This window comes from Colobus angolensis, unplaced genomic scaffold (assembly GCF_000951035.1).
Source record: "Colobus angolensis palliatus isolate OR3802 unplaced genomic scaffold, Cang.pa_1.0 Scaffold42, whole genome shotgun sequence".
Classification (NCBI taxonomy): Eukaryota; Metazoa; Chordata; class Mammalia; order Primates; family Cercopithecidae; genus Colobus; species Colobus angolensis.
Window position 1 is genome coordinate 9,190,853 of NW_012117599.1, and position 13,051 is coordinate 9,203,903.

General features: G+C 39.6%; 1 protein-coding gene across 1 annotated transcript in view; it reads left to right on the forward strand.

The window, feature by feature from the left end:
* Nucleotides 1–2,216: 2,216 nt before the first annotated feature.
* The window catches only part of MRPS9 (mitochondrial ribosomal protein S9), a 56,383-nt gene continuing 45,548 nt past the window's right edge, over nt 2,217–13,051 (forward strand). Inside the window, exons 1-2 of the mRNA XM_011956620.1 lie at nt 2,217–2,462; nt 12,475–12,654. Coding sequence (XP_011812010.1) covers nt 2,328–2,462; nt 12,475–12,654 — 315 coding nt within the window. The 5' untranslated portion in view covers nt 2,217–2,327. The remainder of the gene's footprint in view (nt 2,463–12,474; nt 12,655–13,051) is intronic.

Consider the following 13,051-nt stretch of genomic DNA (forward strand, 5'->3'; position numbering starts at 1 on the left):
AGGTGGGCGGATCATCTGAGTTCAGGAGTTCGAGACCAGCCTGGCCAACATGGCAAAACCTCATCTGTACTAAAAATACAAAAATTAGCTGGGCGTGGTGGTGGCCACCTGTAATCCCAGCTACTCAGAAGGCTGAGGCAGGAGAATTGCTTGAACCCAGGAGGCAGAACGTGCAGTGAGCCGAGATCACACAACTGCACTGCAGCCTGGGCGACAAGAGCAAAATTCCATCTCAAAATAAATAAATAAAGTCTTGATTCCCAAACGCTAGTTTATCCATCTGTCGACAAAAAGAGTCAAACTCTTTAAAATATTTTGAAGAGATTTATTCTGAGTCAAATATGAGTGATCACGGCCCGTGACGTAGCCCTCAAGAGTCCCGAGAACATGTGCCCAAAGTGGTTGGGGCACAGCTTGGTTTCATACATTTTAGGGAAGCATGAGACATCAATCAAATACATTTAAGAAATACAGGCCGGGCGCGGTGGCTCAAGCCTGTAATCCCAGCACTTTGGGAGGCCGAGACGGGCGGATCACGAAGTCAGGAGATCGAGACCATCCTGGCTAATATGGTGAAACCCCGTCTCTACTAAAAATACAAAAACTAGCCGGGCGAGGTGGCGGGCGCCTGTGGTCCCAGCTACTTGGGAGGCTGAGGCAGAAGAATGGCGTGAGCCCGAAAGGCGGAGCTTGCAGTGAGCTGAGATCGGGCCACTGCACTCCAGTCCGGGCGACAGAGCGAGACTCCGCCTCAAAAAAAAAAAAAAAAAAAAAGAAATACATTGGTTTGGTCCAGAAAGACCTGGGACTGATAGAAAGGGAATGTTTAGTTTAAGATAAAGATTGTGGAGACCAAAGTTCTTTAGAAGTCTTATAGTGGTTGCCCTTAGAGACAATGGATGACCAACGTTTCCTATTCAGATCTTAGTTAATCTCTTTAGGATTGGGAGGGTCTGGAAGAAAAAGATATAGCTATGTCAACAGAGATTCTTTACGGATGCATATCCCACCCCTCCAAGGACAGCTTTGCAGGGCCATTTCAAGATACGGCAAAGAAACATGGTTTGCGGTAAAATATTTTGATTTTCTTCCTTGTCTCATAATGTTATGCCAGAGTCAGGTTAGAAAGTAAGTCACCATATATAGGGTTAAGTAAAACCCATCTGATAAGAATTTATGATTTGTAGGGCATGACTCCCCAAACCCCGTAGATAGGAATTTGGGCAAGATAAAAAAAAAATCAGAGTTTAGTCCTCTGACCTCTGCCAATTTCTCATGATATTTTTTGCTAGTCTAAAAGCTACCAACAGAAAGAACAACAGGATGAGCATTTTATACAAGTAAATGCATTCCATTTAAAAGATTTTTATTTATTGTGAAATTATGTCATTTTACCTTTTTAATGTTAAAAAGTTGTTTCGTGAAATGATGGTGATAGTACATGGTGTTTGCTTGACAACTTTGTATGATCTCAGATTTTCTGTGTTTTACTTTTACTGACCCTTCAAATCTAAGTGTTTGTAAACCCTTTTAAAGTGTGTTACTACATCATTTAATAGGTGTTTCGTAGAAAGCACCCTGGGAGTTAACTGCCAGGAGCATGCAAGTTTCAGAAAGCAAGACATATTCATCTCTAACAATTGATCAGTTCTGACTGGGTTTCAAGTAAGGCTTAGTACCAACGCTTAGGGAGGGACGTGCAAAAACGAGAAAGGTAGTGTTTGACCTCACCAGTTTAAGCTTTATCCTGTACATTATACAGTTAAGAAACAACGCAGGAAAGTGCCAGTTTGACATTTGCTGCAGGAGAGTCTTGACTTGGATCCAGAAGAACGTGGAAAGTTAGAGGAGGGAAAAACCCTTACCAGGATAAGGCAGACAGGAAGCAATGCTTGGAATCCATCTGGGGCCCCGGCCGCCCTGCCAAGGTGGAGGAAGAGCCGGCTCGAGGTGCAGCAAGGGGGCTGGGAGGGAAGGGCTGGCTAAAGTGCCACGTGGAAGTGAGTGCCAAAGAGACTAGGAGAGCGTGGAAGTGAGTTCCAAAGAGACAGAATTCAGGACCTGAAGAGAAAGAGGCCGAGATAAACGACCCACTAGCGCTCCTTCATGACGGCAACACCGGCCAGGAGTGGAGTCGGATACGCCCCGCGGACTCTATGCACCCAATCAGCGACTAGCCGTCTCGGGTCGCGGGACACGCCCCCCGATCCAAAGGCCCTAGAAGCTCTTGTTCAGGACAGCTTCTGGAGCCCCGCGCCCATTAGCGCCTGCGCCGTCTCTAGGCCCCGCCCCCTCACCCCTCCGGCCCTGGATCTTCCACAGCTAACATGGCGGCCCCCTGTGTGTCCTACGGCGGAGCAGTTTCCCACCGGTTTCTTCTCTGGGGTAGGGGTAGCCTCGTCCGGAAGCAAAGCCTCTGGAAAACCGCGGCAGCTGAGTTCCAAACAAATGTCAGATCCCAGGTAAGGCCTGGGAGGACTGGAAGCCGTTTATCTCTGCCGCGCGAGGATGTGAAGCCAGCGCGGACACCCCACAGCGTCTCGTGCCTTCAGGCAGAGACCATAGGGTCTTAGATATTTAGCGAGATCTGAGGTTGGGGGTGGGGAGATGGGTGTTGGCTTGCAGCGGCCGCTCTGGAGATTGTTACTTGTTTTTTTGCGGGTTGCAGCGAGGGGAATTTACCTGCAGGTGGAAGTGAAGCGACCTCTTCTTTCATTTGGCGGCTGCGCTAAAGGTCGGTGCCTAGGTCTGGTGTTGGGTCCAGTCCTACCCTGCCCTGCTGTCCAGAGAGGAGGAGGGCCGCGCCAGAGAAGAATGATGGGAATTGGATTCCTGCAGGGGCCTGGAAGACAGTGAAGAAAGTCACGGTCTGTAGAGGACACTGACTTTTTAGAAGTGCCTTCAATCTGCGCAATTTCTGTCTTAATTTTCCCGAATCTTTCTCTATGGAAAGATGCAGGCCAGAACTTGTACATTTCGTTTAATCCAGAGGGAAGTGGGGAGTCAACAGCTGGTAGGCTGATGATGCCAATTTACTGACATGCGATCTCAGAGGAGGAAAAAGATTTAAGAGGGAATAAACGAGTTTAGTTTGGGATTATGTTTTAGGCATCTGGGATTTCCAGTAGGTCTATAGATAGGCAAGTCTATAGCTCAGGAGAAGAACTGATTTCGAAGTGCCCTGTTATCTTGTAGATGGTAATTGAGGCCTTGTAAACAAATTAAATTACCTAGGGAGAGTGTACTGAGGAGTAGGCAGAGAGACAGGGCCCTGAAGGACAAATAAGAAATAGGAGGCCCCAAGAGATTGAGAATGAGGCACCAAACAAGCAGAGGAGAAACCAGCCAGTGTGGTATCATGGAAAACAGGTGAATGTTTCAAGGAGGGAGAGTGATAACCAGTACCAATTATTGCAGGGAAGTCAAATACCATGCTTTAAAAACTATATTGAAAAAAAAAATCTTTTTATATGTTCTTTCTTTTATATTTTAACCTAGATCAACCAATCCATTCTATCTATTCATGTGGATATTTGTTTTTACTTTTTTTCTTACTGGAAAATGTGCTAGAAATTTTTATTTTTTCATGCATCTCTTTGAGTATATCTTTGCTCTATACACATGATTATGAGAGGGACTGTGTCATACAGAGTATTTTTATTGTTGACATTTAATGTGTGTATTGGGGGATGGCTAACTTTCTGTCCCTCCCGGTATCCATTCTTCTGTGCTTTTTCCATGTTCTTATAATCGTGTATAAACATACATGCACAGGTGTACTTTACAAAAAAATGGGACCATATTTGATTTCATTTTACTTTTTTGCTTTTCTCTTCTACATATGCAGTATATTGTAAAGTAGAAATCCTTCAGGGTCCCCTATTATATTTTTAAGAGCATTTTTAACTGCTGCATACTATTCCATGATAAGAATATATCAAAGTTAATGTAACAATTGATGGACGTTTGCTTTGTTTCTACTTTCTTTGCACCAATAAAGTTTCAGTAAACATCTGGTCTAGTTGTTAAGTACTGGTTTAGTAAGATGGATGAAGAATGATTTCTCCTTGTTAAACTTTAATTTTCATCTCCTTGACCAGTCTTGAAACAACCCCTTTCCCCCATATGGCAGATGTTTACTGAGCACTTTACCTGAGCCAGGCACTGTGAAGTAAACAATTTAAAAGTCGAACAATTACAAGACAGTATCCACCCTTAGCACTCTTAAGGGATGGTCCTGAAATGGCTGAATCCCCAGATTCCTGAATACTACTACAGCATGTATTTTACCACATGAAGTACAGCTCAGCTATAACTGAAACACTTAGCTGACCCCCCCCTTTAGATTCTTATGATTGCATACATATACCTAAAGACGTTGATAAAGATTTTTTTTTTATCCTGGCGCAGAGCTTATCTGTCTTAAATATTAACATTTTTTCACTTCTGCCTACAACATTAATAGATAGATTTCTCTTGGTAACCCAAGAGAAGTTTTTTGTTAGTTTATAACATAATAAAATAATAAAAATTTTAATCACTTAATGAGTGACAAAACACTATACCTGGTCTTTTGTTTATTCAACGTTTAATTTCCTTAATTAGAAAACCTCTTCAGAGGTTACAGCAAACTTGAAGGGTGTGGGAGAATAGAATAATAATAAAGTGCATTTCCTGCAGAGTATTTTCGATTTTGTTTATATATGTAAATGTATACTAGGTGGTGATACAAACAGTAGATATTACTGTGGGTCACAGTTTAAAAAGTTAGAGAAACACTGATTCAGTAAGGAAAAAGAAGCGAGTTTTGTTAAGCTATTCCTGGGTTCTCAGTTGAGACCTTCACTAGCAGACTAACTCTTGCATACCAGTCTTGTGGTATGCATGTTTTGTGTTAATACCTCAGTACAATTGCAAATGTCTGAGTGTCCCAAATTTGGGGCGGAAGAGGCAGTCCTACTCATGAATGGGCAAACTTTTCAGATTATATATCCATGAATATCAGGGATCTACAGTGTATTGTGATATTTACAGAGATAAATACAGAAGAGCACAGAAATGATACGCCTGAGTCAGACTAGAGTTTTTGACCAGGTAGAGGATCATCATGGGCAGCTTCCCCGAGGAAGCAAAGGAAAATAGCGTCTTTAGCAGCAATTAGAAGTTATATGAAAACAGAAAGCTATTCTATTCAAGGAAGACATAATAGGTGCACAAGAGTATAGAGATGTACTAATAGTGGGTTTTGTCAGCAACAATTAGTTATAGCATAGGGTTTTGGTGAGAGAATGGTGAGAGACAGGACTGGAAAGTTTGGCAGGAATCAATATGGTCTGTTTTGCTATGCTTAGGTAGCTGACTTTTTTACCTGTCACAAATGCAAATAGTGTTAGCATTATTATGCGCAGTTGACAGTTCCCTTCCATGCTGTACTACAAAGTTTACCCATGAATTCATAAATCCTCTATCAATATGGCTAATATAGGAATGCTAATTTGACTTTCTATAATATTTATGATTTTTATAATAAGGAAAAGCAAAAGCAATTGCTATTTTGAGAAGTATTTCTACAAAACAATAGGATGCTTCTTAATTATTCTCTACTACTGAACACTTTCCTGGTGCTTAAACATTTAGTTTTTGCCAAGCCCAGATTCCTTTGTTGATTTAGACCATCTACCAGAGAAGAGATCAATGACATTAAATGGCTTGGTCCTTTATATTTTGGTTTCACTGTAAACACATTCCTGTCTCTGTCTAAAGTATCTGTTTTGTTTTGTTTTTTCATCTCCCATGCTCCTGGAGGTTATAATAACCTGTATTTATCACAGCTTTCTGTTGGTCTACTTTAGTAGGGGCTTCATAAATTTTTTTTGACAAATGGCTAAAAAATGCTTTGGAAAACAAATGGTATAATTGACTTGAATTTGTATCAGATGCTCTATACAGCTCTGTAAATTAGTTATGCCCCCGCCCCTGATAATTTTTGAATATATTTATTTTGAATCCCAGTTTATTAGCAACGGAAAAGAAAAGCCCTTTGGTAGGATAAGCTATTGCCTTTGAGATCTAATCCTGTCCTTGTAAGGATAGAACTGAGTGTGTTCCTCATTGTTTTAGTTACAAAAAATACCTCTACATTAAAATTTCCACTTTCCTTATTTGGCAATTTATAAGTTTCTTATTTAATAAGAGCTTGATAATAAATGCTACTGTCATTCCCACCTCTCTTTCCCTTATAAAACAAGATAAGTAAACTTTCTTGTACTGTGCTTCGTTGTTGTAATTAGGATGATGAATGTATCAGCTATTTATTGCTGCATAACTAATTATCCTAAAACTTAGCAGCTTAACCAACAGACATTTGTTTTCTACAGTTTATGTGGGTCAGGGTTTTCCAGGCACACCTTGCTGGGTCCTCTTGCTCAGGGTCTCTGGTAAGGCAACAGTCCAGGTATTGGCCGGGGCTGCAGTCATCTCAAGGCTCCACTGTGGGTGGGGAGAGTCTGCTTCTAGGCTCACTCAGTGTTGTCATTAGCAGGATGTAGATTCCTGCAGGCTGTCAGGCTGAAGGCCCCAGGTCCTTGCTGACTGTTGGCCAGAGCCCTCCCTCAGCTCTTGCCACATGCGCTTCTAGGGCACCTCAGCACATCTGGGTTCCCTCAGGCTGATGAAGAAAAGGTAAGCAAGAGAGAACAGCAGGCGGCAGATTCACTGGGAGCCATCTTGGAAGCTGCCTACAACAGTGGAAAACCCACGTATACTTCTTTTCTTGTTATCTCAGTGTCTCTCTCATGTATTTAGGTCTTTCCTCTACGGTTCTTATGTGCAGGCTTATATGGGTGCCTATGTGTGTGCACATGTGAGTACATCTGAACACCTGCTGTATCATTCTTTTTGTCAGATAGGATTATTAGCTTAAAGAAAACTGCATCTTTACTATGTTTTGTTTTCTTATTATGGCAACATTCTCATTTTAATATCACTCATTTCTTTACAATTATTTCTGTTAACACTTGATACAGAACCTGGTCTATAATAATTGCTCAAATTTGTTAAATGAACTGGTAAAGTAGTTTATTTTTAGAATTTTATTCTGCAAAACCAAGCATATAAAAAATAGAATAATATAATGAACTCCACAGATCCATCAACCAGCTTCAACAGTTATTAGTATTTTCCCAGTCTTGTTTTTATTTCTCCCCTCCCACCCCCCAGAGTCATTTAATGTAAACCCCAAACATTCTGTTATTTTACTTACAGGTACTTGAATATGCACCTCTAACATAAAGATTTTTTAAAAAAAAAAAAATAGATTCCTTGTCACCACCATATCTAACAGAATGAACAGAACAGTAGTTTTTTATCATCTGTTACCTATTTCATGTTCAAATTTCTCTGAATTGTCCCAACTATAAAAAGTTGGTTTATTTTAATTGGGAGTTAAACAGGGTTTATGCGTTTTATTTGATTGATATTAAGTGTCTTAATTTATAACAGGTTGTGGAATTAACAGAAATGGTAAATTTTGTTTAAGTAAGTGGATTTCCTTATTTACTTAACATAGTATCCATTTCCCCTTCATAGTAGCATCCCAGTTTCCCCAGGAGGAATTAGTTCTTTTTCACTGGTTATAGTTGAGAAGATCTGGCTATAGTCCGGAATAATCTGGGGCACCTGACTCAAAGTAATCCTATCAGATGTTCCTCCTCCTGAGATCCTGAGCATACAGGCAGGAGACATTCTTAATTTTTGTCTTAATGGACACATTCTGATTGAACCTGCATGGATAACTTTTAGTTGATGGAGATCCCTTGGACCCTGCCTTCTTTCTTTTCTTTTTTCTTTTTTTAAATTTTTATTTTTTTTTATTTTTTATTTTTTGAGACAGAGTCTCACTCTGTCACCCAAGCTAGAGTGTGCAGTGGCGCTCTTTCAGCTCACTGTAACCTCCACCTCCCGGGTTCAAGTGATTCTCCTGCCTCAGCCTCCCAAGGAGCTGGGATTACAAGCGCCCGCCACCACACCTGGCTAATTTTTGTATTTTTAGTAGAGACAAGGTTTCACTGCGTTGGCCAGGCTGGTTTCAAACTCCTGAACTTGTGATCTCCTTGGCCTCCCGAAGTGCTGGGATTACAGGCGTGAGCCACTGCACCTGGCCGCAAATTGTTCTTAACAGTGGCAAAGCAAATTCCCTTCAAGAATTCTTGGTGTTTTTAGGTAAAGATCTGTTTTTTTCACACTCTTAACCTCACCTTGTTTAATGGATTATACCAATGAATAATGGACTCCTTTGAATGTAAATATTTTTGTGTGGATTCATTGCTGGAATAATTCTGGACATTTCATAAACATATTCGATATCCAGCCACTGATGCTGTGATAACTTTGTAAATTTAAAGTTATAAGTTTCCAGAGTGCCATACTCTTAAGCAATGTGTAGAAATGTCTTTGAAAAAGATCCTAAAGACTTTTTATGAAAAATAGCAAATTAGGGCCATTTTTTTAAACCCTTTCTAAATGAACAACAGTGAAAATGTTTATATATATGTTTAAACCTCAGTCATGTTAAAAGTGGGAAAGCCGCCACCTTATGTCACAAACTCTGGAGACTATAGACAGACGCAATTTTAAATCAAGTGAAAAACCAACTCTTCAATAATCAACTGTTTTGCTTGAGAAGATGCTAAAATGTTGTAGGAGCAAAAGGAACAGTGTGGAAGAGACAGCTGAAGAAAATACAAAGGGATATTTACCTAACAAAATGGAAGAATTATTTTACCACAGCTACTTCACACTGTCAAGGACATTTAAAAATCAGTTGAGTGAGGAAGAGCTCTATGAGATAGGATAAGACAAGAAGATGTGATTAAAAGAAACTGTTGAGGCGAGAATTTTGAGGATAGACCAATGATATAAAAAGCTAAAAATTCATAGTGGCTGCAGTAAGCAGAATTGACACTGCAGAAAGAGGGAAAAAACCATGGAGTCAAGATTTCAAAATCATACGGAATGCAGAAACAAGGGATAAGAAATAAGACTAAGAGAAGCTGATCTAAACTATGGAGAACAGAAGAACAGATAATTGCTGTGGCTGAAAAAGAGAGCTGAATAAGTCAGTCAGAATTCATTGGATATTTATTTTTGAAGTTGATAGGAGTACATTTAAACATTTTATTCAGAGACACATGTATTGTCACTGGTAAAATGAGAGCAAGCTGTATATGGTCCAAATTGCCAACTCAAAAGCCATAAAAAAGAAAACCCAATTTTTTTTTTCCTATAGCAAAAGAAAGAAAATAGGAAGGAAGCATAAAAAATGTAAAGATTAAATAAGATGAATGACAAGACAGGATAGCTGTTAAACCCCATGTGACTTGGGTATTCTCATCTGCTAAAATCTCAGATTGGGTTAAAAAAACAAAACCTAAAATAGTCTAAAACTTAAATGAAAAAGATGGGCAGTGATATTCCAGGGAAATGTAAATAGGAGGTAGAAAGGGTTGCAATATTATGACCCAACATAGTTGAAGAAAAAAAAAATATTACATAGGAGTAGAAAACTTTGTAATGCTGAACGGTACAATCTACCCTAAGATATGACTCTCTGGAACTAAATAGCACATTGAATATACCACTGAAACATACAAAAGAAACCAACCATAGGGAAAGAAAATTGACAAAAGATTACAGACATTGTATGGATATAGATTCCTATCTGTTTGGAATTATTCTCCTGGCTCACTAGTAATGAGAATTTTCTCTTAGTATGAATGGATACTTAAAATTTTTTTCTCTAGTTTCTTTCTTTCTTTCTTTCTTTCTTTTTTTTTTTTGGAGACAGAGTCTCCCTCTGTTGCCCAGGCTGGAGTGCAGTGGCATGATCTTGACTCACTGCAACCTCTGCCTCCCTGGTTCAAGCAGTTCTCCTGCCTCAGCTTCCTGGGTGGCTGGGATAACAGGCACCCACCACCGCGCCCTGCTAATTTTTGTAATTTTTTGTAGAGATGGGGTCTCATAATGTTGGCCAGGCTGGTCTCAAACTCCTGACCTCAAGTGATCCACCCACCTCGGCCTCCCAAAGTGCTAGAATTACAGGCGTGAGCCACTGTATCTAGCCATCTCTAATTTCTTTCTTACAGTTTTTCTGTCTGTACTTTACAACCACTGCATCACAGTTCTTTGAATATGTGGTATTGCGTCTGTTAAACCTACGGCCTTTTGGTCTCAGCAGACCATCTTCTATTTCACAGAGAAAATAGTGGGCGTAAGACGTAAGTAACCTTGCCTTTGTGCCTACCTTCCCTCGCCTACAAACAATTTGTTTCATTACTAGTAGAAGACTGTTTTTTGTCCGAACACTAATGCTTGCCATTTTTTCTGCTTCTCTTTGAGTGTCAACCTCATGTCTCAGGTAAGGATTATTAACAGACCTGTATCTGAAGCTCAGGTCTGTTCATGCTGACACCCACAAGGCCACCTGCCTCCTGGACATCTATCTTCCTGGGATGTCCATCAGCATCTCACACACATTCTCAAATCTGAACGTTTCACTTTCCTCCCTGATCTTGCTCCTCTTCTGGAATCCCTTCAGTGAGAGGAGCCATATGCTCCAGGAGGCACATTTCTCCTCCTGAGGGCTGTGGTTGGTGATTGGCAGGGAGTGTGGTTGTAGTGACCTGAAAGAAAGTCTTTGTGAGTTCACCTGTATTAGGATTGTTTTAGCTGTGAACAAAAACATTTTGTCATGTTATTTATAAAAACCAGCAATGTAATCATCCTTTTGGCAATGGAACATTTGGGAGAATTATCCCTACTATGTGATTGCTACTTTTCGGCCCCCTAATCACACCTTTGCTATGATTCTTGGGGTAGAAAGATAATTTCTCTTCACTCTGAATATGTGAAGCAACATTCTCCATTGCCTAAAGAAGACGTAGACTCGTAAAGAACACATTTTAAAATCCCCTGGAAAAGAGTAAAAACGTAAAATGGGAACCACTATGGTGGGGAGTTGGTGCCGATGGCACTGGCCTGTGGCAAGGGGAGCAGGGGTGTATAGACAGGCTGTGCCTGTAAAAGAAGGGACCATGCGTTAACCAGTTGTGGTCATGCTTTTACTCGTTGATGGCAACACTGTATCTTCACAAAGCATTGTAAGAAACGATAATGATTGGCTAGTAGTATGTTTTAGAAGGATGTGATTTCCTAAGTAAAAATAAACTCAAGTTTCAGATAATTTTGAATTGCCCTTTTCTTACTCATTAAAGAGTAAGAAGAAACTATATTTTTACTATCTTAATTCGGAAGAGTTTAAAAACATGTATTTTTTTCATTAATTGGGTATTGTTACATTTCTCCTGTATTTTTTTCTTGTCTTTTCTGGTGTAACTTGAGTGACAAGTCACTGTAGAGGCATCTGAATGTAGGATTCTCGGAAGGGAAGGGGATGGAGATAGGAGGAATGGTGCCGGTGAATGATGTCTGTCTGAGTGAGATTTATGTTTATGAAAATGGAAGTGAGTGGATTGCTAAGATTGTGGTTTTAAAGCCTGAATATTGCTTTAAGCATGTTTAGAATTGTTGGGGCCAGGATGAAGGTTGAGAACTACAGGTTTAAGATCTTAAGAAAAGCCAGGACCAGAAAGATCTGTTCTAGCTATTTCCAGCTACCGGATGCAGCTGAATGGCATTTGAAAACATTTTTCTCATTCTTTAGCATCTTTGATTGAAGGTGAAATCTTAATGCCTTTGAGGGAAATTCCTGGTACCACAGCATAAAAGGAGCAGCAGCAGCAAGTGTGATATAATTACTGATGCCTTTAAAAGATATGCGAGCCCTTATTTCTGCAGTTAGCATGTTGAACCAAATTAATAATAATAAAGCTTCTCAATGTTTAGTCAAGCAATTTTTTCTTTTTATCACTGTAATATAAGGACCATGGAATAAAGTCTTAAGCTAAGCCAAAAGATGGTTAAAGATGGGCCGGATTTTTACCCACAAATAAGGTGAATACCCACAGTGTAAGGTGCTCTTCCCCAGGCCATGCCGTTTGCTCTCATGTTTTCTGCTTGCTGGTTTCTGGTGCATCGGTATTTGCCTTTTTAAGGGAGTAATCTTTTACTCTTTATCCCATGTGCCAAATATCAAAACTCACTGACATTGACCAATCATTATCAAAAGTGGATGTTTAAAATAGATGAGGAGGTAGCATACCATTTACAGGTATTTTTGGTTTTAATGTATTGAAATGCTAGTAGCTTAAACTACATTGTAAGCAAGCTTTTGAGCAGGGGACAGATTCTAACAACTTTTTTAGCAGACCTTTTAAACTTTTTTTTTGGACTCCTGTCACTTGAATACCATAATAAAAAAAGACAATTACTCGCATATATTATTTTATTTAAGGACAGTGGCCTAGAAGATCACAGTCTAATTTATTTTCTTTTCTTTCCATCTGTATTTTCTGTTAGATATTAAGGCTAAGACATACTGCAGTTGGAACAACAAAGAAAAATGTTCCCGCCTCAAAACGTCAAACTTACACAGAGGATTTTATTAAAAAGCAGATTGAAGAGTTCAACATAGGAAAGAGACATTTAGCCAACATGATGGGTGAAGATCCAGAGACTTTCACTCAAGAAGATATTGATGTAAGTACAGTTACTCTGTTGGAAAAGTAATTGCTGTAGAGTTTTAGATATTAAAAGCACTTTTCTTCATGAGCCCCTTAGCTCTATGTTTTAATCAAGCTGTCAGAATAAAGAAAAATGCTGTTATCCATTGCAAGTTGGAGCCACAGTTTCAAAGACAAATGTGCAGGATTTACATAGTATGGTGAGTTTTAGGTGTTACCTAGAAATGAGTCTATAAATGCTCATACACTATTGGGAAATGTTTAACCTACTGTGTAGTTGTAGACTCAGCTTTCTTACAAAGTGATAAAACAGATGATAATGAAAATAGAGTCAAATTTATATCAAGTCCCATAAGTAAACCTTGGCCCAGTGTTTTTGTCAACTTAAATATGTATCTGAATTTTCAAAATGG